This window comes from Crinia signifera, chromosome 2 (genome assembly GCF_055691185.1).
Source record: "Crinia signifera chromosome 2, ASM5569118v1, whole genome shotgun sequence".
Lineage (NCBI taxonomy): Eukaryota > Metazoa > Chordata > Amphibia > Anura > Myobatrachidae > Crinia > Crinia signifera.
In genome coordinates this window covers 84,574,846-84,601,698 of record NC_139218.1, presented here as the reverse complement: position 1 = coordinate 84,601,698, position 26,853 = coordinate 84,574,846, and the positions used below count along the sequence as shown (strand labels likewise).

Here is a 26,853-nt window from a genome sequence, read left to right as displayed (position 1 = left end):
AATTCCTGATTTTTTGACACCAAATGTAAACAACAAAACACTTTATTTTAAAAGTTCACATTCCACTTCACCATAAAAAGATAGCGATTGCTACTCAGTGAATCATGGCGAAAAAAACCTTGAAATGTATTCGCCATCTGCTCATTGAATAGGGTGATTCACCGTTTTTGTAAAAAATTCGTCAAAAAGCAAAAATTCGCCATAAAAACATGGCGAATCAGGCTCATTGAATACCGCCCAATGAGTTGTAGAATCTCTCAAAACCAGCAATTTACAGGATCCAAAACAGCATGGGTTTACTGGGGGAAGATCATGTCAAACAAATCATATTGACTTTTTTGACTGGGTGACTAAAGTAATAGATCAAGGTGGGGCTGTAAATGTAGCTTATCTAGACTTTAGTAAAGCTTTTGACACTGTCCCACATCGCAGACTGTTAAATAAACTTGAAAGCTTGGGATTGGATTCTAAAATAGTTGAATGGATAAGAGTGTGGTTGCAGGACAGAAAACAGAGTTGTAGTAAACGGAGTACAGTCAAAGGAGGGAAAGGTTACAAGTGGAGTACCCCAGGGTTCTGTACTTGGACCGGTGCTTTTTAATATCTTTATTGGTGATATTGCAAATGGAATTGAGGGTAAAATGTGCCTTTTTGCAGATGACACAAAGGTATGCAACAGGGTAGACACAAAAGGAGGGGTAAAACAAATGATTGAGGAGCTAGGTAGATTAGAGAAATGGTCAAGAGAATGGCAACTACAGTTTAATGCCAAAAAATGCAAAATCATGCACTTGGGTCTCAGAAATCCAAAGACTCAATATAGTATAAATGGCACTATAATGGAAACTACTGAGGAAGAGAGGGATCTAGGTGTCACTATTTCAGGGGACTTAAAAGCAGGTAGGCAATGTAACAAAGCAATGAAGAAGGCAAGTCAGATGCTTGGTTGCATAGGGAGAGGTATCAGCAGTAGAAAGAAAGAAGTAATAATGCCACTGTATAGGTCATTGGTACGACCTCACCTAGAGTATTGTGTTCAGTTCTGGAGGCCATATCTCCAGAAGGATATAAATACATTAGAGACTGTACAAAGAAGAGCAACTAAAATGGTGCATGGCCTACATCACAAAACGTTGGCTTGTTTCTTTTATGTGTTCAGTAATTGCAGGAAAAAGACGGTGTATTCTTCTGGCAGGTACGGGTGGGGAGGAGGGGGGGAGAGAGTCTATGTGCCATGATATTTTTTTTCTGTGAAGAAATTGTGAAAGAAGGGAAAAAGAAAAAAAAAAGGAAAAAAGGAAAAAGTAAAATGGCAGTGCAGGCTGGGGAGGTGGGGTTGGGGTTCACTCTAGTGGTCATTAGTTATTTGCTCCACAGGGTTAGAATAGAGGGGAATATGCGATAGTGGGTATACGTAGGGGAATAGGTATGACTAACGGGATAGATCATACAGGGTGGGGGAGGGGGGTAGGGTGTGTCGTTTGTATTTGTTTGTTAGTCAGTATGTCCTTAGTCTGGCCTAAAAATTCGCATTTCTGGAAAGTAAAGTCTGGTGTGTCTCGATGGTTTCCCTTCCGCCAGGGGCTATATCTTCAATGTTATAACGTATGGTTAAGTTTTTGACGTGGAACGTGAGAGGGATCAATGAGAGAGTTAAGAGAGCCTTGGTATTAAAACAATGTAAAAATTTAGAGGCAGATATTATATGCCTTCAAGAAACGCACCTCAGGGGAGACAGGTTGCTCTCGTTAAGACGCCCTTGGATAGGGCAAGCTTATCACTCTTCTTTCACCTCGATGTCAAGAGGCGTCTCTTTACTGTTTAGGAAATCTCTCGTGTTTGAACCTGGGGTTGTTGAGATAGATCCGGGGGGGAAATATATTTTTATAGAGTGCTGTATTAATCACTGTAGAATTTGTATCCTGACTGTATATATCCCCCCTCCCTTTTCATATGAGGTTATTAAAGAGGCGGTAGAATTCTCCGCAAGGTTCCCAGATAGCCAGGTGATTTGTTTGGGGGACTTCAATAAGGTTCTGGATCCACAGGCAGATAGATGGAGAAGATCAGAGGAGGAAGTGGTGAAAGAAGGATATAGATTCTCCCAATTTATGAGAGAGATTGGGTGGTGGGATCCGTGGAGATTAAAATATCCCCTTCGCCAACAATATTCTTGGTTTTCATCTTCATTTAAAGCATTCTCTAGGATAGATCTAATATTTGTAACGGAGGGTCTCCTTAACAAGGTTTCCCATATAGAGTATAAAGCTCGTGGAATCTCGGACCACTCTCCTGTGGTGATGCAGATGGATTTCGAGAGTGAGGTGGGGTTCAAATATTGGAAATTGCAGCCTTTTTGGTTGGAGCAAATGGGCGAGCAGGAGGAATTGGAGGCTACCATGCAGGAATTTTTTGAGACTAACAATGGGTCCTCTCGGGGGATAATTGTATGGGATGCCTTTAAGGCTTTTATAAGGGGTGCCATGATTAAGAAAATTGCTTTCTTAAAGAAAAAGCATAGGGTAAGGGCAAATGAACTGGAGACAGTAATGGGTAATTTGGAGACTAAATATCTGAAATCCAATCTCGAGGTAGATGGAGAGGCCTGGCTGCAAGCCCAAAAAGAATGGCTTGAGTACCTACAGGACATTACCTGTCGTAGATTGAGTTATGGGGCTCATCAGTGGTACGCTAGCGCGGATAGGGCAGGTAAATGGTTGGCAATTCTGGCAAAACAAGATCGCCCTTCAAACATTATTCCACAAATTATATTGGAGACGGGCGAGATGGTCTCAGAGACCCCTAAGATTGTACAGGCATTTACGGCTCACCTGGGTAAAGTGTATAAATCCCAAATAAATAAGGAGAGCGAAGCAATTGGGGAGTATTTGGAATCGATTGACTTGCCTAGGCTACCATGGGAACTGAGAGAATCTTTAGAGGCCCCTATTGAATTAGCCGAGATCATGGAGGCAATTAAATCTTTGCCTACCAATAAAGCCCCGGGTCTAGATGGCCTTCCGGGAGAAGTATATCAGCGCTTTGCTAAAATAATGGGTCCACAACTGTTGGTCCTGTTCCGGGCGATGGAGGTAGAGGAGAATATTCCCCCCTCTATGTCGGAAGCCTCGATCATAATGATCCCCAAGAGTGGGAAGGACCCTTCTCAGATTGATTCATATCGGCCAATTTCTTTAATTTCGTCAGATGCAAAGATTTACGCTAAGGTTCTGGTGAATCGTTTGAACAAGGTGATTGACAAGATTGTACATCCCGATCAAACGGGATTTATGACTGGGAAGTCTAACATGATCAATCTGAGAAGGGTCTTTTCTTACATTCAAATAGCAAGGGGTAGGAAGGCAAAGGTGGCGGTTGCATCATTTGATGCGAATAAAGCCTTCAAGTCCATTGAATGGGATTATTTGTGGGCGGTCCTTAGGACCTTTGGCTTCAAGAATCGCTTTATAGTGTGGATCTCACTACTTTATAAGAACCCGCAAGCTAGACTGTCGATAAATGGGTTTACATCCCCGCTGTTCCCCCTTTTTAGGGGGACCAGACAGGGATGCCCCCTTTCCCCCCTGCTGTTTGCAGTAGCAGTCGAACCCTTGGCCTGCATATTGAGAAAGCAACTAGAAGGAGGGGGGCATGGAGCGGGTTACGGCTTGAATATGGTGTCCTTGTACGCGGACGACTTGTTAGTGGGAGTAGCGAACCCCGAGGAGGATATCCCTAGAATTATTGAGAGTATGAGGGAGTTTGGGGAATTCTCGGGTCTCACAATTAATTGGGGGAAATCCCATTTGTTGTGTCTGGGAGAGAATGAGTTAGGAGGTATGGCTGGCACCCCTCTGCACCCCACCGATAAATTCAGATACCTGGGTGTGTGGGTCTCGGAGGCTCCAACAGATTATATTCGGGACAATCTCACGCCACTAATAAAAGATATCAAGGCTAAGTGTCGCTGCTGGTTAAAACTCCCCATCTCTCAGATTGGCAGGGTGAACTTGATAAAGATGTCGATATTACCCAGGTTAATTTATGTATTTCAACAGTCACCGGTTTATATAAAGGATGATCACTTTAAAAAAATTAATAGTATCATATCCTCTTTTATTTGGCATGAAAAGCGCCCTCGAATTAGGATGGATATTTTGTGCAGAGACAGGGATAGGGGTGGCTTAGCGGTTCCGAATTTCAAGGCTTATTATATGGCTGCTCAGTTGGTCCATCTATGCGCTTGGGTTCGGGATGGAGAAGCAACGGTGGAGTTAGCCGGTCTTATCAGTTGTGTTGAGCCCAACCTGGGTCCACTTCAGTGGCTGCTGTCTTTGGATCTGCGAGGGCACCCACCACCTATCTTGACGCAAGCGGTTAAAATTTGGAGATGGGTACATAAGTTAATCAAATTTGAGGGGTTGGACCCCGACACCTCTATTTTTTCTTTGAATGAATTGATGGAAATAAAAGAGCAACAGGGTATGGTGATCTGGGGGAAATAGGAGGTGACAAGGATTGGGCAATTCTTTAGGAACGGCAACATTAAATCTTTCGATGAAATCCAGGTGGAATATAATTTGCCCAGGCATATGTTCTTCAGATTTCTCCAGGTCAGAAGTGCATTACAGCAGGAAGAGGGGGGGTTTGCACAAAATGTTCTAGAATCACCATGTAAAAGATTCATTAAGCAATTGAGCGGTGGTGGAAAGAGATTGTCCAGAATGTATGGCTTCCTGAAATCATACACCCAGGTCGACGAATTGCTGGTCCTTAGGGACAAGTGGGCTGCTGATATCCAATTGGGGATGGAGCTAGTCTGGGGGAGGGTATTGGCAGTACCGGGTAGAGCTACTACCTCAATCCGAATTCAGCAAGTGCAATTCAATATCCTCCATAGGAGCTACCTGACTCCGGTCAGTTTAAAAAGAATAGCAGGAACCCATGCTGATAGCTGTCCAAAATGTAGGGTGGAGGTAGGTTCCTTTTGGCACCTCTTATGGGATTGCAAGGTCATCAAGGAGTTTTGGGCGGGGGTGGAGGACAAGTTGGTGATTGTGGGGGTTCCTCGAGGGGCCCTTACAGCGATTAGTATGGTAATGGGTGTGTGGGAGCAGGATGACCCAAATGATGACTGGAAGGATCTAGTGGTTAATGTCTCAGCAATAGCGAAAGTTATCATCGCTAGACAATGGATGGCCTCTTCGGGACCTAATGTCATCGAATGGGTGAATCTGGTCAACAGTACGTGTGAACATGAAAGATTTGTATACGCCTCCAGAGGGGCCCTGGTTAAATATGGGAAGATATGGGGAAGGTGGAGACACTCAAGGTTTTTTAAAGTGGCTGCCCGGAATAATGGAGAGTGAATTAAAGTGTAGTGCAAGGGACAATCTCAGCACATAAAATATATCACATAGGGTAAGGGGGTTAACGGTTGGTAATAAATACTGACTAAATAAATGGGTCTCACATTGATAACACTGATAATTTGGGAATTCAACAATATACACGGATTAAATACTAATAGTTGCTGAAAGCTAATTGAGATTATAACGAGTTAATAAAAGAGAGGGGGTCACGGGGGAGGGTGGGGGGGTTCAACAGTCACGTTAGTATGGGTTAGGGGGTGTCACAAATAAACATGTAATCAAGAAGTAAATCTAAACAGGAGAGACGTTCACATTTTGATAATTTTCGTGTCTATTGCATGTGGGTAAGAAATGCACAGTTCAATAATGCAGGTTGGAGGAATTTTTTTTTTTTGTCCCCTTGCACGCTATCTTTAACGCATCTAAGGAATGAATCAAGGGCAAAAGATGCATAGTAAATATGGGCGGAACCGGGCTCTCATATAATAAAAATTGGCGGGTTAGGGAAGTCTCGAGGGTGTCGCACCAGTTAATGAATAAATTGTATGTTTTTGTTTAAATCTAATCCAGCAAGGAGGTATGGGAAAGAAGGGCTAGAGAGGACAGGCTAGGTCTGGGGTTTGTGTTGCGGGGTGGGGGGAGGGGGTTTTTATGTATAGGTATTTACATGTTATTGATAATATATTGCTATACCTACAGTACTTGAAGTTGTTCATAACTCTTTTTCGGATACTGTGGTGAATAATTTGTGATTTCTATGGCTATTGTCAGCCAGTTTTTTTAAATACAAAAAAAAAAATCTATAAATAAAGACTAAATTAAAAAAACAAAACGTACCAGGAAAGACTAAAAGATCTTAATATGTATACTTTAAAGCAGAGAAGGGAAAGGGGGGACATGATAGAAACTTTCAAATATATCAAGGGTTTTAACAAGGTACAGGTGGGAGACATTCTTCACAGGAAGAGGAGCAACAGAACATGAGGACATGCACTGAAACTAGAGGGAGGAAGATTCAGGGGAAATGGGAGGAAGATTTTTTTTACAGAAAGAGTAGTAGATAAGTGGAATTGCCAACCATCAGAGGTGGTAGACGCAAATACAGTAGTACAATTTAAACATGCTTGGGATAAGCATATTGATATCCTTACAAAAAAATAAGGATCAAATATGGTTTGAGGTAACATGTTTAAAAAAAGGGGCAGACTAGATGGGCCAAGTGGTTCTTATCTGCCGTCAAATTCTATGTTTCTATGAATAGATAAAATAACTATTAAACCATTTTGTGGTGTGGGTGCAATAAAGGTTGATACAGGCTGTCCTGATGTTGTTAGATATGTGATGTGTTGTTTTAGGATTTCAATAATATGTTTGCAAAATTAAGTTTGCAATAGCTGTGTTGAGAGTGAATCTTATATTACCCCGTGTTTCACGTGTCAAATTTAACCTAAGCTGCTTAGGATATCAGTAACAGTACATTCCAAGCAGTTAGCCCAGTGTGGCCACATGGCAAAAGCTTCTCAACCAAAGCCAAATTCAAGATTGCAACACATATCAGTAGTAAGTGCCGCCTAAATAATATAGAAGAATTCTTTATTTCAGTTTTAATTCCACTCAAGGTGGTGTAAGGGGCAGTATGTGTGGTGTAATGGTTACCATTACTGCTACACACTGAGGTTGATTCCAAGCGTGGCTCTGTGTGGAGTTTGTGTGTTCTCCCCATACTTGCGTGGGTTTCCTCCGGGTACTCTTGTTTCCTCCCATAATCCAAAAATATACTGGTAGATTAATTGGATCCTGTGAAAAGGAAATCTAACTCTAGCATGTGTCAGTGTTAAGGACAGACTAGATGGGCAAAGTGGAACTTATATGCCGTCTTTTTCTATGTTCCTACTGATGTTTCCTCATATATCAAGACTCGATACATCATGCAGCATGAGAGGACTGCATCTCTGCTAGAGTCCGAAGTTTTATTTTGCTGAAATTACATCTTAGTTGAATTGCAACGAAGATACACCAAGGGAATTATAGATCTGTGTGTGACTGAGTCTGTAAAGTAAGCACAATGGAACTTCTCATGGCAAAAATCCATATCCATAACATTGTAACACATTGTACACAAGGGATGCGGCCAATATGCCGGCGGTCGGATCCCGACGGATGAAATACCGACCGCGTCAATGCCGGCACTTTGTCCATCCATGGGTGTCCACAACACCCATAGAGGGAGAATAAAATAGTGTGCTAAGTGTAGCGAAGCACCAGGCTGGCTGCGTGTCGAGCGCAGCCAGCCCGCAAGAGGGGGTTGGGGGCGATCTACGCCCCACCCCCCCGTCGGCATTTCGGTGGTCGTGATTCCAGTGTCGGTATTTCGACTATCGGATTCCAACCACCGGCATTTCATACCGAACCCGTACACAAAATCAGTAACTCAATTGCATACAGAAATAGAGGTTTTGCATATTAGATTAATCAGCACAGTCTGCTGCTGATTCCTAGTGCATCAAAATGCAATTAAAACACATTTCTGAGTAAAAAGATGGCCGGCCCTTGCAGATCACAGGACTGCAGCAATGATGTATGGAAAACACATCGGTACGCCTTCACCCCACTTATGATATGATTTTTAGACCTGTCAATAAACAAATAAATAGTTAACTGCAGCTTAGCTCGGAACTAGCTGTTCATTTTGAAACCTTTATTAATAAAACCACTATAGAGAATATATGAATGTACTAAAAAGAACAGTGACAAAAGGGTTTGGGAAAGATATTTCACCAGATAAAATGTAAGTCACCATTGGCCGTACGAGCCTAAACATCTCACCTACAATTGAAGAATTACTGTACAATTACATTAACCACTGAATATAGAAAGGAATAAAAAAAATGTTTTTTTTTTTTTGTGCAGTCAACAACTGCTGCTGATCAGAGTTTTAAAATGACGGCAAATGCAGAAACTACTCAGTAAAAAGGAAATGTGAATGTTTTCCCAAAGGCATTATTAACAATTAATAATCATTACAGTGGTGCCTTGTTTATTTGACCTTGTGTAAATTCAGCAGCCTTATAATTAGACCCACATTTTGCACATTTGTATATTTTCATGCATAGACTTGACTCATTCATTCATCCATTAAAATTCACTTGACAGACGTAGATGGATAATCAAGCTACAATTTGTATTTACTGGATTATATAAAATTGCCCAAACTGTTGTTAAGTTCAAGGAAAGCACATTCTTGTCTCTCTTGTCACCGATGTAAAAGCAATTACAGATCATAGGATGGTCCCAGAGCGCCACAGAGATGTTTGAGTTTTTTTTCTATCTTGTATCTTAAAGCGTTATTTTATTCCAGGAGTGCGGTGGCTTATTTGATGATGTCTAAAATGTGACTAAATCTATATAGTGAAGCCTGTGGAATGAACGCAATGTGCTAATTAAGTCAGAGGAAGCTATTATTCCCTGAAGGTAGACCGAGTGAAAGTGGTTTCTATCAGTACACAGGTATCTCTTTACTGGTATCTCTATACTAGATCTGCACAAAAGAGAATACTTAGAAGTTTACAGCATTAGGGATGTGTTCAAGTTAAAGTGCCGTGAAATTCCATGTACACCGAGACTAGTGTACTGTACATTAAACAGAAGGCATTGTTATGGGTTCTATATAATAATGGGTACTCTTTACTTAGCATGGCGCCCACAATTGTGATCGCGGTCATCGGGGGTAAAAAATCGCGGCCATCGCATGCACTAAAAAAAACGGGTGCGACGCGACCGACGCGATTTTCCATAGGGAACAATGTTAAAAGTCTCAATGGACGCGATTTTACTGTTCAATGCCTCAATGGACCCGATTTTTCCATAGGAAACAATGTTAAATGGGCCACAGAGCCCAAATACTCCCCCTGAAGTGTGAAATGGCCCCCACAATTGTTAACGCCACCCCACGATCAACGTGAACCCGCAGCGAGCCACCGAGCCCGAAGCGTGGCGAGCGCAGCGTACCCCGCGAGGGGATGCGGATACCTGTGAAGCCCGTGAAGGGACGCGTTTAACTGTGAAGGCATCCGCGTCCGCTCGCCACGCTTCGGGCACTATTCTATTCTCAACTCCACGCCGACGTGGATAGTGGGGGTATGAAAAGGTCGGAGGACGCGTACCGCCGCCGCTCGCCACGCTTCGGGTTCACGTTGATCGTGGGGTGGCGTTAACAATTGTGGGGGACATTTCACACTTCAGGGGACTATTTGGCCTCTGTGGCCCATTTAACATTGTTTCCTATGGAAAAATCGGGTCCATTGAGGCATTGAACAGTAAAATCGGGTCCATTGAGACTTTTTAACATTGTTCCCTATGGGAAATCCCGGGTGTCGCACCCGATTTTTAAGTGCATTCAATGCCCGCGATGGGCGCCGTGCTAAGTAAAGAGTACCCAATAATGTTACATACATATTCACGGAAAATGCAGGATTCAGATGGAAAGGGGGGGGGGGGGGGGGGGGGTGTATATATAAATAGTTATCAATAGATATATCGATGTTGCCACGCTTACCCAACCCAAATATAGTCGCAATCGCAGGTTGTTTGCAGTGACACCAAGTTTGAGCAGCTTTCAGCTCAAAGCCGAACAGTGTGTATTGCCCGGCGATGAGAGGTAATGCGTGCTCCCGCATAGCCGGGAAAGAGGTTCATCTGCTGGTATTACCAGCAGATGAGCGGCTTGGTGTATGGCTTTCCATATATGTTGGGGATTATCGCCCAGTGTATATGGACCTTTAAACTTACAGCTATCAGTTAATGTGACATTATTGTGTACCTGGTAATTGAGTTATTGTACATCCTTCTTGATTAAAACGGTCAGCTTGCAAAAGCTGTGTCTCGAAAGCATGTCTGTAGCATCTTTATACATTTTCATTATTTTACAACTCACAAAAATTCTACAAGGGGATATTTTGTATTGATCCAAGAATTTACAGTATTACTAGTACTAACAAACCACTTTTACTACTCCTGCATAGTACTTAATGATACATTCATACATCATGAGGGTACCACTTCAAAATGAAACGACTAAACAAACTTCCCAGCAGCACTTGACAGTGTTATACCTATTCTTCCTGCTTCCAAAAGCAGTACAGAATTAATTACCAGTTCTATGGATCTATTGTATGTATAATAGACTAAAGAGCTATCACAGACACATTTATTGTAAAAGCGCCATCCCAAGAGTGTCTAGTTGAGGGCCAAAACGATTAACACAAATGCTTTGTCAGATCAAAAGATAAAAACCTGTACCTCCTAATCGCAGAATGAATTAGAACAGTGGGTTATCTTTCAAATTAACCAGGGCAGTTAGTGAGGAAAATTTCATGAAAGTGTAATTCTTAGCCTTTGTGAATCCCCAGCAGGCATTCTGCCAGCTGACAAGATGATGAAATTTCTTGCTTAAAAAAGCCTTCTTCACTTCTGAAATTAGATTTAGCATGGCATTTCTATTTTTGCACTACTCCTCTTCAATAAAAAGCCACTATATCAATTATTGTGCCGCAGCGTAATTAGTGTGCTTATGCATGTGCTATATAAGTCAGCACTAACTGAGGTTCTAAAGCCCATTCTTTATATGCAATGAGACTAAATTGTATTAACATATTTCTACATATTTAAATATTTCACAAAAGCATGACAACGGAATAGAATGAAGGGGGCCTCCTAACCTGTACCTTGTTTTTCAGATCTGGAAAGCAAAGTAAAATATTTAAGCAATAACTACCTAAACATTACAGCTCTGATTTTATTTTCAGCAGTAGTCAGTAGGTTGACATTTAAAACGTCACCACTACAATGTCGATATTAGGCTGCACGAAGGGAGTGTTCATTATTAGGGGAAGGTTAGGGTTAGCCAGCTAGGTCAGAACTGGTACAATCACATGACCAGCAGTGTGTAAATCACCATTGGGTCATCCGGGGAGGAAAAATTGAAATGCTAACGTAGACATTTCATCAATGTCAACATCATGATTGCAGACATACCATCCCACACCTGCTCGTGCTGTTCCAACATTGGTTGCTCTTTAGGAAGACAATGGTAAAGGTGCCCATACATGTACCAATTACCCGCTACTTTTTGTGCTAAAATAGCATCGCATCGCATGCACAACGATGCTATTTTAGCACAAAAAGTACCGGGTAATTGGTAAATGTATGGGAACCTTTAGAATAATGTATGCCACCTTAAACAAGGAATCCCTTTTAAACCTAAGTATGAAAATACTATTTAAATCGAATCTGTTCTGTAAGCAACTTGGTCTAGCCACTAAATTGTCCCTCGTTTCATCTCTCTCGCATTTAATTTTCAAGTCCAAAAAAGGTAGCACCTTCTCAAACTTTAAAAGATGAAATCTATGGCCTTGAACATTTAATTCACTAATTATATAATAGATGGCTTTCCCAGTCTCCTGACGCCCTACTTAAACATAGAAAACCTGGGGATGAACATTACTAAGAACACATCCACAATCTTTTATATCAATTATACCCCAAAGTAAACCCCTTAATTCGAAGCAATGGTGTCCTAAGCAACGTTCCTTACTGGGCAACTTTAATGTAGGAACAAATACCCCTTTAATAGATGTGCTCACGTACATCTTGGTTTTACTGCACCATGTATGGCACAATATGGTACACCTTGGACTCTGCAAAAGTCAGGTTTTGTGATTTTTTCAAAAATGTTCTTCTCTAAGAAAGAAAGGTACATTACTGGACTGCACTTTGCTGTACAACATCCTTTCAAGCTCCAAAACATCTGCTGGGTAAGATCACCTAATCACCAGTAAATTAATGCTTTTTGTAATTTCTCTCCCCCTTTATATGTATGTTCTGCTATTTTTATGATTAAATTGTATCTTACACTGAGCACTTGTGTCCTGTCACCAACTTGCATTTACGCCAGAGACCTTAGGTTTTTTCATATCTTCACATAAGTCAGTGGTTCCCAAACTTTTTTGAATCACCGCGCCCTAGAGCATCAAAATATTTTCAAGGCACCCCTAGGCCAAATGCTTCTTATCGAGAAATTCAGAAAAACACATTAAATTAAGTGCATTGCGTTTATATGTCACAGTTATCTGGTGAGGGACAGGATTTGCTTCTGTTTGTGCACATATATTAGGATTGGCAGCCACACGCACTGGTTTTGCCTGGTACATTTGTCCATAAATAATATGAATTGATCTTGGTCCACCAACCCAAGGCACCCCTGCAAGTGTCCTGAGGCACCCCAGGGTGCCTAGGCACACAGTTTGGGAACCACTGACATAAGTAATAAAATTAGCATAAACCCGATACATGAAATAATGGATTAAACACACTTGATTAATTCAGAAAATCTAAATGTCTCAACAAAAAGCATGTTAAGTTCTGCTTTGAGCAAGTGGTGCACCTCCATGAGCAGCAAGTACTTCCATCAAAACCTTACAAGAATTGATGACCAGAATGGACAACTGCTTGAAGAAATGTTGTCCCATTCATCCCTATGGAACAGCTTCACCTCAGACATTGATGTGCTTTCCTGCATTGTCAAACACATTCACAGTAGACTACAGTCTGCACATTGCTAGGAGACCCATTGAGATCCCTGGAACATTACAGTGATCTTTAGATGTCCACATCTCAAAAGAGTAACAATAGTGCTGAATTTTGTTCAATGTGTAGTATCTTCCTGACAAATGATATTCTCTAAACTTTTACAGCATGATGAAAATTTACAAGGGACCCCCTGAAATCTCCATTGACAAGGAATAGTATGTATGAACAACATTGGTAGTGAAGAAAACATATAGTCAACTGATTGCAATCCTGTTAATTGACACTCCTGACCAATTATCTCTTTAGCTGATTTAAAAATCTTTGAGGTTCAAATATATTTCTTTGGACAATGTGGACTCATTATGATCATTTAATGAATGCAATGCATATCCTTTTGTTATTATTGAATCTACTGGGCTATATTTATGACAGAGTTGAGCAAAGGAAAAAGGCCACATGCAGCTGTAGGTATCGACAACAGGGGCTACCCTATCCTAAGAGTCCAACAGTTCTGGGCGGAGAAGACAGAAAAGAAACGGTCAGGAAGTCTACCAATATATTACACATCTAAAACCAACGTTCATTGAGAGAAACGGTACTTATGTAATATCTGGGCTCCCGTTTTTCTTATGAGACCGCGTCCCCTCGCGGGGCTCGCCACGCTTCGGGCACGGTGGCGCGCTGCGCTCGCCACACTATATAAAATCAACTCCATGCGTAGTTGAATAGTAGGGGTATGAAAAAATGGGGTGCATTTATCATGGGAGCCCAGATAATACATAAGTACCAGAGAAACACAAACACACACACACACACACACACACACACACACCAAAAAAGCACATCAGTAAACTAAAATCGGTAAAATGTTATTGGCTTTTTTAAGTTTGGTTAAAAACTGTCCATTTTTGCTGGTTTCTCCTCTCTCATTGTACATGTCAGACTGTTTTTTTTCTTCATGATTGGCGATTACCAACATGCAGGAAATTGCTGCTTTCTATTCAGCAAGCTTTCATTCCCTATTTTCCTATTTCTGAAAACAGGATTATAGCTATATATTTGAACATGTTAATTTTGGAAGGGAAAGGGAATCTGAACGTTAATTAGTGCTTTCAGTTATCTGTTTTGACAACCCATACCTGTCAGAAATCTGAAGTTTTTAATCAATGGAAGAAAAACGACTGCATATATATTAACAGGATCTTACAATACATAATATATTCTATGAAATCATGAAGCTGCATTTAACCCCATCATAGCCGCTTAACACATATAATGCAGAAATATGTGTGGGAAGTATTTGTACCTAATCATGCCATATCTATGAACTAAAGCCAGAAGCAAGGTGTTTATTTCACTTTGAACTACTCAGCTGTGTACACACGGTGCCATTCAACGGTGATTTGATTTTGACTATCATATTTTGGCTAACTGCGCACAGGGCTATTTTTCAGCAGGCTCCAGCAGGAACCGAGTCCCTTATTCTAGTTCACTCTGACAAAATATTTCTTAGATGGACAAAACCATGTGCACTGCAGGTGAGGCAGGTGTTACTTGTGCAGAGATAATTAGATTTGGGTGGGGTTTTACACCTGCCTCAACTGCAGTGCACATGGTTTTGTCCATCTAAGAAATATTTTGTCGGGGGCGTGGCTTGGCCGGCCGTGTGAGAAGTCGGGTGGTGTGTGAGCTCCACCAAAACCCTGTTCCAAATCCTGTTTGCACTCACCCGAGCACCCCTCGAAACACTCTGTGCCTCCCTTGTGAGTCCCCTGCACCTCATGAGCTGACCGGCGCACTCAGGGGAGCTGGGAGTGACCAGGGCTTGCTACCTCCACTGAAACCTTCTGCTCCGGCGGCTCTCGTTTGGGCGCCATCTTGGGTGATCTCTCCCGTGGAGCAGCACACAGACATCGGGTCTCCTGCTGCTTTTGATCTGAGCCGACCGCGCTGGTGTCTCGGGCTGGGTGAGTCAGCGGGTGGGAGCGCCGGGTGACTCTCCGGATCTAGCGGGGTGAGCGGGAGTTGTCCCCCTGGGGGCACGCTGCTTTGGCCGCACGGAGGGGCCGGCGCCATCTCACTTGCCTGCCTCCTGGGCTGCGGCGCCTGGGCTGCCCTGCCTGAATTAATACTGGGCTCAGTGAAACATCCGATCTGTGTGTGGCGCATCTCCGGTGATCTCTGCAACTTAATGAACCACAGTCAGTGGCTCTGAATTACTCAATCTGCTTTATTTCCTATCACTTGCTGGTGCACTCTGACATTGAGGCGGTGGGTGGTGTGCTGGCCACCACTACCTTGCCTCCACTACTTCCTTGGAATGTGCATTAAGTATAACATGTCAGCAATGTCTGGCTCTCTACAACAAATCCTAGAGGCTGTTACAGCTTCCATGTGGAGGATCCTTGGTGCTTTTTCTGACAATACTACTACTATCTCCCATCCTGTGCCTGAGATACAAGTACCCGTTATAGAGACACCTCTACTAGAGCTACCCCATCAAATGGAGGATTCCCCTAATATCTCTGCGAAATTTCCAGCCCATGTGATGGACTCCATGACGCCCCGTCATACTCCTTTAACAACTGAACTCATAATGGCTGACCCCCTCCTTGTGTGTCCACCATTTTATCCTTGGATGGATTGGTCATCTCTGGAACTCTTATCCTTCTACCATTTGCTGTATATGCGCATTTGGACATTCGATGGTGGGACTGTACCATATATAGTTATATACGAGATGCAGGCCTGGCCGGGATAGCTTCCCCCAGTTGCTATCCGTGTTGCTCTTAGTGTGTCCCCAAGGCCCATGATGATGTCCTATTACTACTGTCTCTTATAGTACAATATTCGTTCATAATCTTGTTTTGTTTTTGATACATACTAAGTACGTTACTACCTTCCATTGCTGTGGAAATAATTTTTCTATATTCTCCTATATGCTGGGTGAGATTGATCGTCTCAGTTATATGCCTGTTTAGGCCGACCAGGTTTAACCTAGTTTAAATATCCTGGCAATTTCTGCCCATGTTCTTATCCGTGTATTCTCCTCTTTATATATATATGTGTGTGTGTGTGTGTGTGGGGGGGGTGGGTGGGAGGGAGGGAGGGTTTGGGGGGATAGTATGGGTGGTATAGTTGATAGGTGGGGGGGGGGGGGGCCTAGGGTGGGAGGGATAAGTTAGGTTTTTTGGGCTATAGTAGCTGCTTTCGCCAGCTATGGGCCACTAACTTTCTCTCCTCAGTGGTTATTGTTAATGTAGGATTAGTGGGGTACGGTTACAGGGAATAAAGTACACCTAAGTTGGGGGTGGGTAGTACAGGGTGGGGGGTTTTCTGGGTGGGTTGTTTTGGGTTTTATGGGATTTTTGTTTTGTTAGTTGAGGGTAGGTTATAGTGGCTGGATGTCTAATACTCTTCTGTATTGTGTGCTTGTTGTGCTATGAGAATCTCTTTACAATTATATTGGCTGCAAAACGTGCCAACTGTGATACGTGGGACTTTGTTGCTATATACCCTCCTTGTAATTGTCTGCCCGAATGGCGCCTTCGGGTATTGACCTTACTTATGTATTGCAATACAACTTGGTAAACTGATAATCCTGCTACGTGTACACTTTTGTTCTGTATCTGTTTTCATATGCGTAATTTTAATGTACAATGTATCTTTCTCACATATGCACACTGTCATACCCAGTGCGTCCAGCTGCTTTTTTTATGTTTATTGGTATTGCCAAAACTTTCAATAAAAATTACTGAATTAAAAAAAAAAGAAATATTTTGTCAGAAAGAGTGAACTAGAATAAAGGGCCTCAGTTCCTGCTAGAGCCTGCTTAAAAATAGCCCTGAATAAGGTCCATACACACTGGGAGATTTCGCCCAGTGTGTATGAACAGCGATGATGTTAAAATTGCTGGCCTAAAAATTGCTCAGTGCGTACACACTGAGTGATTTTCCCCTGGCAAGTGATTTTCAAAGGGGCTGAATGGCTTTCCATAGGACAGTATGGACAGTCGTTCAGTCTGCTGGTAAAACCAAAAGACGAACGGCTCCCACCCACATCCCACCGCACAGCACATAGTATGTGCTGCCCGTGCTTTTTGAACTAGATCGCATCTAGTTCAAAACGCATGGTGCTTTAACCGGGATGCAGTTAAGATCCCGGCGGTCGGGATCCCGGCGTTCAGAATCCCGACGCCGGAATCCCGACCGCCGAAATGCCGACACTTTCTCCCTCCTGGGGTGTCCACGACAACCCTGGAGGGAGAATAAAATAGCGTGCCGAGCGTAGCGAGGCACCGGGCCCGCTGCGTGGCGAGCGCAGCGAGCCCGCAAGGGGGGGCGATCCACGTCCCCCCCTTGTCGGCATTTCGGCTGTCGGGATTCTGGCGTCGGGATTCTGAACGCCGGGATCCCGACCGCCGGGATTCAATACTGAATCCCTTTAACCCATCGCATGCGTTTTGAACTGGATAAAAGGCAATCCAATTAAAAAAGCACATAATTATCACTCCATGTTTGGGCACCTTAACGGTGCCCATAAACTTGTGCGATGGGATTCGATGCGACATCGATGTACGATGTCCATCGAATCCGATCACATTTTTGGGTGCAAAAGTCAGCACCAGATGTCGCATGCCATCTTTCAATGGAAGAGGGCGGGCAGCGGAGTATTGTATGATAGAGTAGCGCTTGTGGGTGGCGGGAGTCAGCAGATTTGTTTAAAACACTGGGATGCCCTATGATTAGCTGAGCTCTCTCAACCAATCACAGGGCAGCCCAGTGTTTTAAACAATTCTCCCGCAACCACTGAGTCCCACCACCCGCAAGCACTACTGCTACACTACTCTGCCGCCCCCTGATACGAGACGCCAGCGGTCCCTAGGGCCCCCTCTCCCCAAATACATTCTACAGGCGAGATAGTAAAGATAAGAGACTGCACAGTCTAGTTTTTTCTTTGATACAGACTAAACAGGAGCACGCATCAACATCAAATCTGCATTAAATGTAACTGAACACTGTGCGATTATGAACTATACAGTAAAAATCAATAAGAAGCTTTTGCCCTAGGGTTGCTGTGAACCTAAATTGTGATACTCTAGGGTACCAAGATTAAAAAAAAAAAAATGTTAGGAAATCACCGGCCTAACCAACAAAGCTGAATGAGCTGAAGAAACAAGGTTTAAATAGAATTTCTTTCAGTTCACATATCTTATCCAAAAACTCAGTCAAGTCAATCAGCCCAGCATTCCTGTAGACCAGTGGTAGCCAACCCTAGCCCTCGAGAGCTACCAACAGTTCACATTTTCCAGGCAACCTAGCTGCTGCACAGCTGCACTCATTAATCACTGACACATTTTAAAAGATACACAGATGGAGCTAATTAGCTCACTTGTGATTCTGTGAGGAGACCTGCAAAACATGCACTGTTGGTAGCTCTCGAGGACTAGGGTTGGCTACCCCAGCTGTAGACCAACACAGCTCTAAAATTACTGCCGTGCATCTCAGGGAGGAAGTATGGAGAGGGAAGACCAGTGGGGTTTGCTGGAGCATTTAGCTATGACATCCCTTGGACTGCCCAGCAGTATATACTCAAGCAAAGGCAAACAGTTATAAAGATAAAATGGTACTTGTTTAGTTTCACGGTGGCAGCATGGCCGCGCGCTACTTTTGGGTTCGGCGCTCGCCAAACTTTCTAAAATAAACTCCATGCCAACGTGGATAGTACATACCCCTACTATCCACGTTGGCTTGGAGTTCACTTTAGATAGTGTGGCGAGCGTAGCGAGCCACCGAGCCCATAGCATGGGCAAGCGCAGCGAGGGGACTCAGACGCGCAGCCATGCTGCTGCTGTGAAACTAAACAAGTACTGATAAAATAATAAAGCTTGGGCTGCATGATGCAGCCTCACTGTTCAGTGGTGACCAGCTTCTGTTGGCAGCGCACAAAAAGTAAAGTGCTTCAGTGTGTGGGTGGGGTGTGACAAAAGATTAGCCCAGTACATACTAAGAGGCTCACCAGCTTTGCTGTTTGGTGCCTGATCCAAGTCTCCACCACATAAACCCACCATTAACCCTATGGAGACCATGGACCCTGTGGATTAAAAACAATCTGTGATAAGCATAGAACAAGTTTAAAAACCTATGCCAATATCGTATTACCACTGATAGCCCAGAGCTATCTAAATCAGCCCCTATAAGCTGGTGCATACTACGGCTTATCTGGGATCGCATGACGGAGGTGACAAAAACCATGTAAAGCAGCCCCATTTTCGCTAAGAAACGTAAAAAAATCATGCAAACATCAGGAAAATTATCAAAAAGTGGACAGTTTGCGCTGTCTCAACATTTCAACGGGGGTAATATACCTGCTCATTATCTAGAAAGAAAACGAACAGGATTTATGATGCAGACTCCAACCACGGGTCTGTATAGTATGTAATGTTACTGAAGTGTTCAGATATTATCGGGATATATTGGGAGTTGAAAGGTATTTTGGGCCATAGTACAATTAACCGGTTTGGCTTGGTACCAAAAAAGGTTCTACCGAAATCAGAATCATCACATATGTGCTTAAGATTTAAATGGCCAAATAATTTTTCAGGTCTACTGGAAACCAGGCATGAGAAAAACATATTAGAGTTCTGAGAAAATACTGCATACAGACAATCCCAGACAATCCCAATCTACAAGGTAACTCATCCAGGAATCTGAATTGGAAAGGGTTCTATAGATCCTGGAAATGTAACAGGCTCCAACCATAAACAGATCCTGGCGACATATAAACAATAATGGACAGTAAGTGCGAACACATGAGGAATTGCATTGTTACAGTACTGTGAATACATTCAGTGTTAGCTTGAGCCTTGAGGAGGTATTAAGAGGCTACAGTAAAAGGACCTACTCCGCATGCATCCTACCAATTGGTCTGCAAAAGTGATTACGGCAACAGTAATATCAAAAGCTGTGGCTACAATATTAAATTCACATAAAAAGATAAAACATTTAAGAGTGTGGCTTGAACAAGCATCACAATATACTATTTTGAGCTTTTAATTTATTTTATCTACAGCTAGTTACCAGCCCATAAAAAAGATTCAACAACATTAACAGTAATATTACCACCAGCAGCTACGCATGGTAAAACCGAGTTGAATATAGTATCCCAGAAAAGCGGCACTTGCACAGACTTCAAAGTTAAAAGTCCTTTATTCGGTCCAACAGTTTCGGGGTTCCCCCCTTCGTCAGTGACAGCAGCACACAAGTACAACAATACAAACAATGTTTAAATACCCTCAGACAAACCCCAACCAAAAAATACCCGCCCCCCACACATCTAATTACAGTCAGTGACACTCACCTGCTGAACGCCGCGTCCCTCAAGCCAATACCGGAAGTGCTCAGTACCCCCGGATCAGCTATGTGTATCGGTGCCCAGCAGCCGGGACTATACTTCCGCCAACCAGGCTGCCCGCATCATGCCAACCAAAGGCGGAAATAGGTGCTGCCCTGCTGGCGGAGCCCGGTTGGAGCACACTGAATAGTTGCCCAGCAACTCAAATAACAAAAAGTAAAAACACGCAGACAAAGTAAGTCAATGTGACTTGATGAAACACCTGCCACGGTGAAAAGAGCATGAGACCCATACCCCAACCAGCCTTTATACTAGCTATATAGGGAAATAACAAATTTTAATACTGGACAAAACAATTAATGCATTAGTATGTTCGTATGGGCCTATTATACTGTTGGAAAGACCGAAGCTTTGAGAAACATTTACTACATGTTGCATTGAATGTGTTTCTGTATTTTTTTGTTGCCCATGGGGCATCTTTTTATTAAATATAATCTTTTTAAATTATGTTTAATTATTCATAGCGCACCCTGAACCCTTCTTTATTATTATTATATATATATATATATATATATATATATATATATATATATATCACACACACATACAGTATATACAAATATATATTCACATTATAGAAGCTGTGTGAACATCTGTTCAGTATAAACATTTGAAGTAAATTTATATGCAAGGCAGTGTTTCCTTGTTTACAAAACCAGCCGTCTTTATAGATTAGTTTATTATTTCTAAAGTAAACTCTATTTCATCTATTTAATGTGCAGCTTACAATTAAAAACATCATCCTACTAAGTGCAATATAGCAGGAAGGTATCCCACGTGGCCCATTTACTCCAATTACTCCACAAATCAGATTTCCAGGATTCAAATTTTGCCAAAGTTTTTGGTGGGACCAGAAGCTACAGGCACTTTAAACCAAAATACACACAAACATACCCATTCTACCCATAATCAATAGCATGGAACGGAATTTTAATATTCAAAAACACATGCTCCAAAAGGCTCGCAACAGAATCAAATACCTTATCTGCTACTAAATAACTCAACCCTCTGTATATTGCAAATCTATTCTCGGTATACAATTATTTGTCATATTATTTGAAAGATGACCCTACAACCCCTCAGACATCTGTGGACTCTATCGTCTCCTTTTTTTAAACTCTTCCTTGCAACTTTAGATGAAGTCCTTGAAAGCTCACTGGTCGCTGGGGGCCACACTGTTTCAAAATTATTTTGCTTTCAGTGAGGCCCTTTGTACTATTCTCTTGCAACTGTACAATGAAGCTTCATAATCAGGCGCCTGGTATTGAGCTGATTCTCCAATTAAAGCAGCTGCTCAGGTGTGGGGGTAGTCACTCCCCACTTTTTAAAGAAAGAAGAAAGGGGGGACACGCACTAGGCGAGTCGAGCAGCGCTTAAAGCAATGAATAATACCAGATGGTAGAAAAATATAACAATTTTTACTGTTAAAAGTACATACAAATAATGCAATAATACAAATAAACCAGTAAAGGGGTAAGGTGGGGAAGTAAACGTAAATTGGAATTAATAAAAACAATAATAATGGAATAAAATTGGAAGATGTGGATTAGTCCTCGCCTCAATTGGACACGTCTGTGTGATGTATATTGGTCACTTTTTGGAGACCGGGTAAGTGCACATTACCAGATACGGATTTGGATATCCCACATATTTTCCCACATATGATTGCTATGGGCAACATCTCCATTTCATTAAACCCAAACTGGTAAATATACTTCTCATATTAGTCATTCGTTGGTATCTACGCCTATTCATGTGATCAGATTACTAGGCAAATTACCCATTACACACTCTCCCAGACACCAGCCCAATTCCCCAAGCTTCTCCAACAGCATCCCTATCTTTGAAAGTATTAAGTTAAATTACTGTAAATTAAAACAATAAAACTCCCCGTGACAATAAATTTCTTATGGCAAATATTTATAACGGGGAAAAACCAAGTTGCAGACCTGAAAAAGTGGCCAAACCACTCCTCAAGATCTACCAACGGTCCACGTTTTCCAGATCACCTAGCTGGTGCACAGCTGTAGTCATTACTAACTGTCACATTTGCAAACATGCTGCGTTCATTCCTACTATAGGCCCACAGGTTGCCTGAAAAACATGAACTTTTGGTAGATCTGGAGGACAGGTTTGGCCACCCCTGGACTAGACAGACTGTCAATAGGTCTACCCTAAAATGTTGACATGCAATAGGTAGACGGGTAGAGAGGTCTACGTGAAAAATGTGGTACTTGTTTCCTAGAACGGCCACAATCGTGAGTGATCGTGGCTCTTAATTAAATGACACGATCCTCACGATGTGGCCGATTTTTTACAATTTTTTCCCTTTGAATGACAGAAATCGGGTCAATCGGTCGGTCGCGACCAATTAAAATCGGCCGCGATGCGACCGACCGATTCACCCGATTTTTCCATAGACTTCAATGTTAAAAAATCTTTTAACATTGAAATCGGGAGGATCGCGTCGGTCTTGTGCCATTATAATGGCACAAGATTAGATGGACTTGATTAAGTCCATCTCACATAGGGAAAAATGATAAAAAAGGTGAAATGGGCCAATATGACCCATTTCACATTTTTTATGTGCCCGCCATGACCCCACGATAGACGTCAACCCGAAGCGTGGCGAGCGCAGCGAGCCCGCGAGGGGCGGCGGTACGCGTCCTCCGACCTTTTCATTCCCCTACTATCCACGTCGGCGTGGAGTTGAGAATATATAGTGTGGCGAGCGCAGCGAGCCACCGAGCCCGAAGCGTGGCGAGCGCAGCGAGCCCCGCGAGGGGACGCGTATACCTGTGAAGTTATACGCGTCCCCTCGCGGGGCTCGCTGCGCTCGCCACACTATATATTCTCAACTCCACGCCGACGTGGATAGTAGGGGAATGAAAAGGTCGGAGGACGCGCACCGCCGCCCCTCGCGGGCTCGCTGCGCTCGCCACGCTTCGGGTGGACGTCTATCGTGGGGTCTAGCCCACTTAGTAACATTTGGGGGGGCAATTGAAAAAAATCGGGTGAAAAAAAAAAAAAAATCGGGTGAAAAATCGGTCGGTCGGATCGGTCGCATCGCATGCGACCAAATCGCATGCGATGCGATCGATCCGATTTTTTATCTTCCGACCACAACGATCTAAATCGTTGTGGCCGTGCTAGGAAACAAGTACCAAAAATGTAGACACATGAAAAGGTACACATGCATTTTATGTGATATCCTTTTTTTTTTTTTTTTAACCAGCTTGTTCGTACGTCACCATCTGTGAATAAACTGAATACAATAGCTGTGCAGAGCGCAGCGAGCAAGAAGCACGGTGAGCGAAGTAAACCATGCAAGGGTGTGCATTACAAAAACTCATGTCGACATCTTCAGGTGTCTACCCTTTTCAGGTTTACATTTTGACCCGGTCAACCTATTCCATGTTGATCTTTTGGGGTAGACCTATTCACGGTCTATCTAGACACTATATAAAAAAAAAAAAAACACATCCAAATTGAAATCCCCTTATGAAGGTAACTTTAGTTTCAAGGTATATTACATAGGAATATTTTAATCTAGCGCAGGCATGTCCAACCTGCGGCCCTCCAGATGTTGTGAAACTTCACATCCCAGCATGCCTTGCCATAGTATTGCTATTAGGGAATGCTAAATCTATTGCAAGGCATGCTGGGATGTGTAGTTTTACAACAGCTGGAGGGCCGCAGGTTGGACATACCTGATCTAGCTCAAATAAAATAACATTCATAAAGCACAATAGGTCACACTATTCTATGTTTTATACATATACACACACAACTCATACTTACACTATAGTACTTTTTAATGTGTCGCCTCATTTCCAAGAGCAGCTTATTGTTTATCTGAGAAACATGATCCAAGGGAGAAACATCACACTCTGGTTTGCTGCAGCGTAGTAAACTGGGCTCGATCTGTTGTGCCTGCAATGAAAATGATGCGACTGGCTGAGTTAAACAAAAAAAATTATAACATTTTAATAATTGATTTTGAAAGATAAAGTTTAGGTACTTTAGTACTTTATTGGAAAATAATGCACAGATAGAGAATGTTGTAATATATAGAAAGAGACATGTCTTATGCATCTAAAACCAATACAAGATGGGGGATAAATACCTCTGCCGAAGAGTGTTCTGCAAATTGTATTAATTAGTCATTGAAATCACTTTTTTTATATGCTAAATAAACAGCATGGTGCAGCAAGGAGTAATTTGCTCCCTCATAACACAGAGGTCTTGGCCTCGATTTCCACAAGGCACTATCGGTTTGTAGGTTTTGTTTTTTGCATGCTACGGTTTTCTTCCACAACTCAAAAACAGACATACAGTTACTGTATGTTAATGGGACAGGATCAAAAGTTAACTAAAATAAAACTTTAGTGTATATGCTGATGTGGTAGGGTGTACAGACTGTAAGCTCCACTGGACAATGGCTGATATGATTAAATATTCTCTGCGGAATACAGGGTGTGTCCGGAAAGTAATGAAACAGAATTTTTTTTCTTACACGCTGCGCAGAGCATGTGATGAGTTTCTCGGCTACACATTCCATAGGTAGCAGTTGCCTGTGAGCCTTTATATTATACAGATCGATCTATAAACGTAGTGCCCTCTTTTACGTCAGCCAAGCTTCAAGACGGAGCATACCATTGAGCAATAATATGTGATTACCTTTTGTGTTAAACTTGGGAAATCGGCTACCGAGATGCTTGCCATGCTTTAAAAGGTCTTTGCGAAGGAATCCACTTCAAGTTTACCGCTGGTTTAAATTATTCAAGAAGGGCAGAGAAAATGTTAACGGCGCACTACACTCTGCATGCCCTTCAACAAGCAGGAATAAGCAAAATGTGGACAATTCACACTATGTTTTGAACATGGACTGTTTCAGTTAGAAATGGTAGCAGAAAGACTGGGAATTCCAAAAACTACAACCAATTGTGACAAACAAATTAGCAATGCAAAAGGTGTGTACCCAATTGGTTCCCAAGGTTTTTATTTATGATCAAATAGACAAATGTGTGACAATGTCCCACAAACTTTTGGAGCATGTGCAAACGAGCCTATTTTTTTTGACAGTGAGAACAGGTGACAAAACTTGGATCTTTGAGTACAATCTGGAGTACAAAAGGCAAAGTGCACACACCATCGCCGGCTTCCCCCAAAATGGCCAAATTAGCAAATCAACGACCAAATAAATGCTCATTTTCTTTTTTGACTCAAAGTTTGTAGTCCACAAGGAATTTCTACTTAATGGCCAAACTGTTAATGATGTATTTTCCACTATCAAGACTGCCACTACCTTGGTCCTACATCATAACAATGTGCCTTGTCAGACATCACTGCAAGTGAGCTTTTTGCCAAGCGTAACTTGAAAGCGCTGCCTCAGCCACCCTACAGTCCGGATCTGGGCTCAGCTGACTTTGTTCCCCTGGATCAAATGTGGCATAATAGATGTTTTTCAAGGGTCATATTTTGTGGATTAACCTATATAGTATATGAAAATGCAATAATTAGATTTGGGTGTTATTTTGTTTCTGTGCAGGGTAAATACTGTCTGCTTCATTTTTACACTGCAATATACATATCAGTTTGAAGTACAAACCCCACCCAAATTTAACACGGCACATATGCCCCTCCTATGGTGAACATGGTTTTGCTCATTAAAAAGAGAATTTGCTTTTGCGAATGAACCAGAATCAGGCCCTTAGTCTCATTCCTTTACGCCCATACCTTGTATGTATGTGATACTATTTTACTGAAAAACTATAGTTATATACAGTAACATAGGATGTTGTATGCTGATACACCTGCAGTCACACACAGAATATAGACATTCTGGATATCATTTTAATCAGCAGAAGTATCTTGTGCACTATTCTGCAAACATTTTTTGCTAATAAGATGCACTGTAATGGAAAATGTTGCACACAACACCCTCTGTGTCACACAGAGTGCATGCATTATGTACTGTATAATGTGACTTGTAGTGAGAGAATAGAGGCATGTGGAGACATCTGTATCTGCACTGCATGTTTGCATCATTCTTCGAAAGGCTGCAACTTTTTTCAATGGAATTTGGCCTCAATGTTATTAGTCTTACCCCCAATAACATCAGACATTAAAATTAACCATATTCATTACAGCTATAGCCATACCCCATACATATTTAGAAACACGTCAATTTACAAATTCAGTATGTAAAGAGTAATTGTAAAGAGTAATTGCCAGAAATAGAACCTCTTAAAACCAACCACTTACACCATGAAATTCTAAACAAAATGTGCTCACAGTTTGCAAGTACTGACTCACACTCATTTGCCTCTGTGCTACTACTACTACTACTACTACTACTCAACAACCATTCATTAAATGTTGTTCAAAACTTTGATGAAAGACTGGACTCTGGAACAAATACATTTGGGAGAAAACATTTGGGAGAAAAAGGTAAAGGGCCATGGGTATTGATAGACAC

The 26,853-nt window shown here is 42.2% G+C and overlaps 1 protein-coding gene across 2 annotated transcripts in view; it reads right to left on the bottom strand.

Moving 5' to 3' along the window:
• POLA1 (DNA polymerase alpha 1, catalytic subunit) overlaps positions 1 to 26,853 on the bottom strand; it is a 332,356-nt gene that overhangs the window by 125,167 nt on the left and 180,336 nt on the right. For both annotated transcript variants that reach the window (XM_083172524.1, XM_083172525.1), the window contains exon 33: positions 24,174 to 24,305. In XM_083172524.1, coding sequence (XP_083028650.1) covers positions 24,174 to 24,305 — 132 coding nt within the window. The remainder of the gene's footprint in view (positions 1 to 24,173; positions 24,306 to 26,853) is intronic.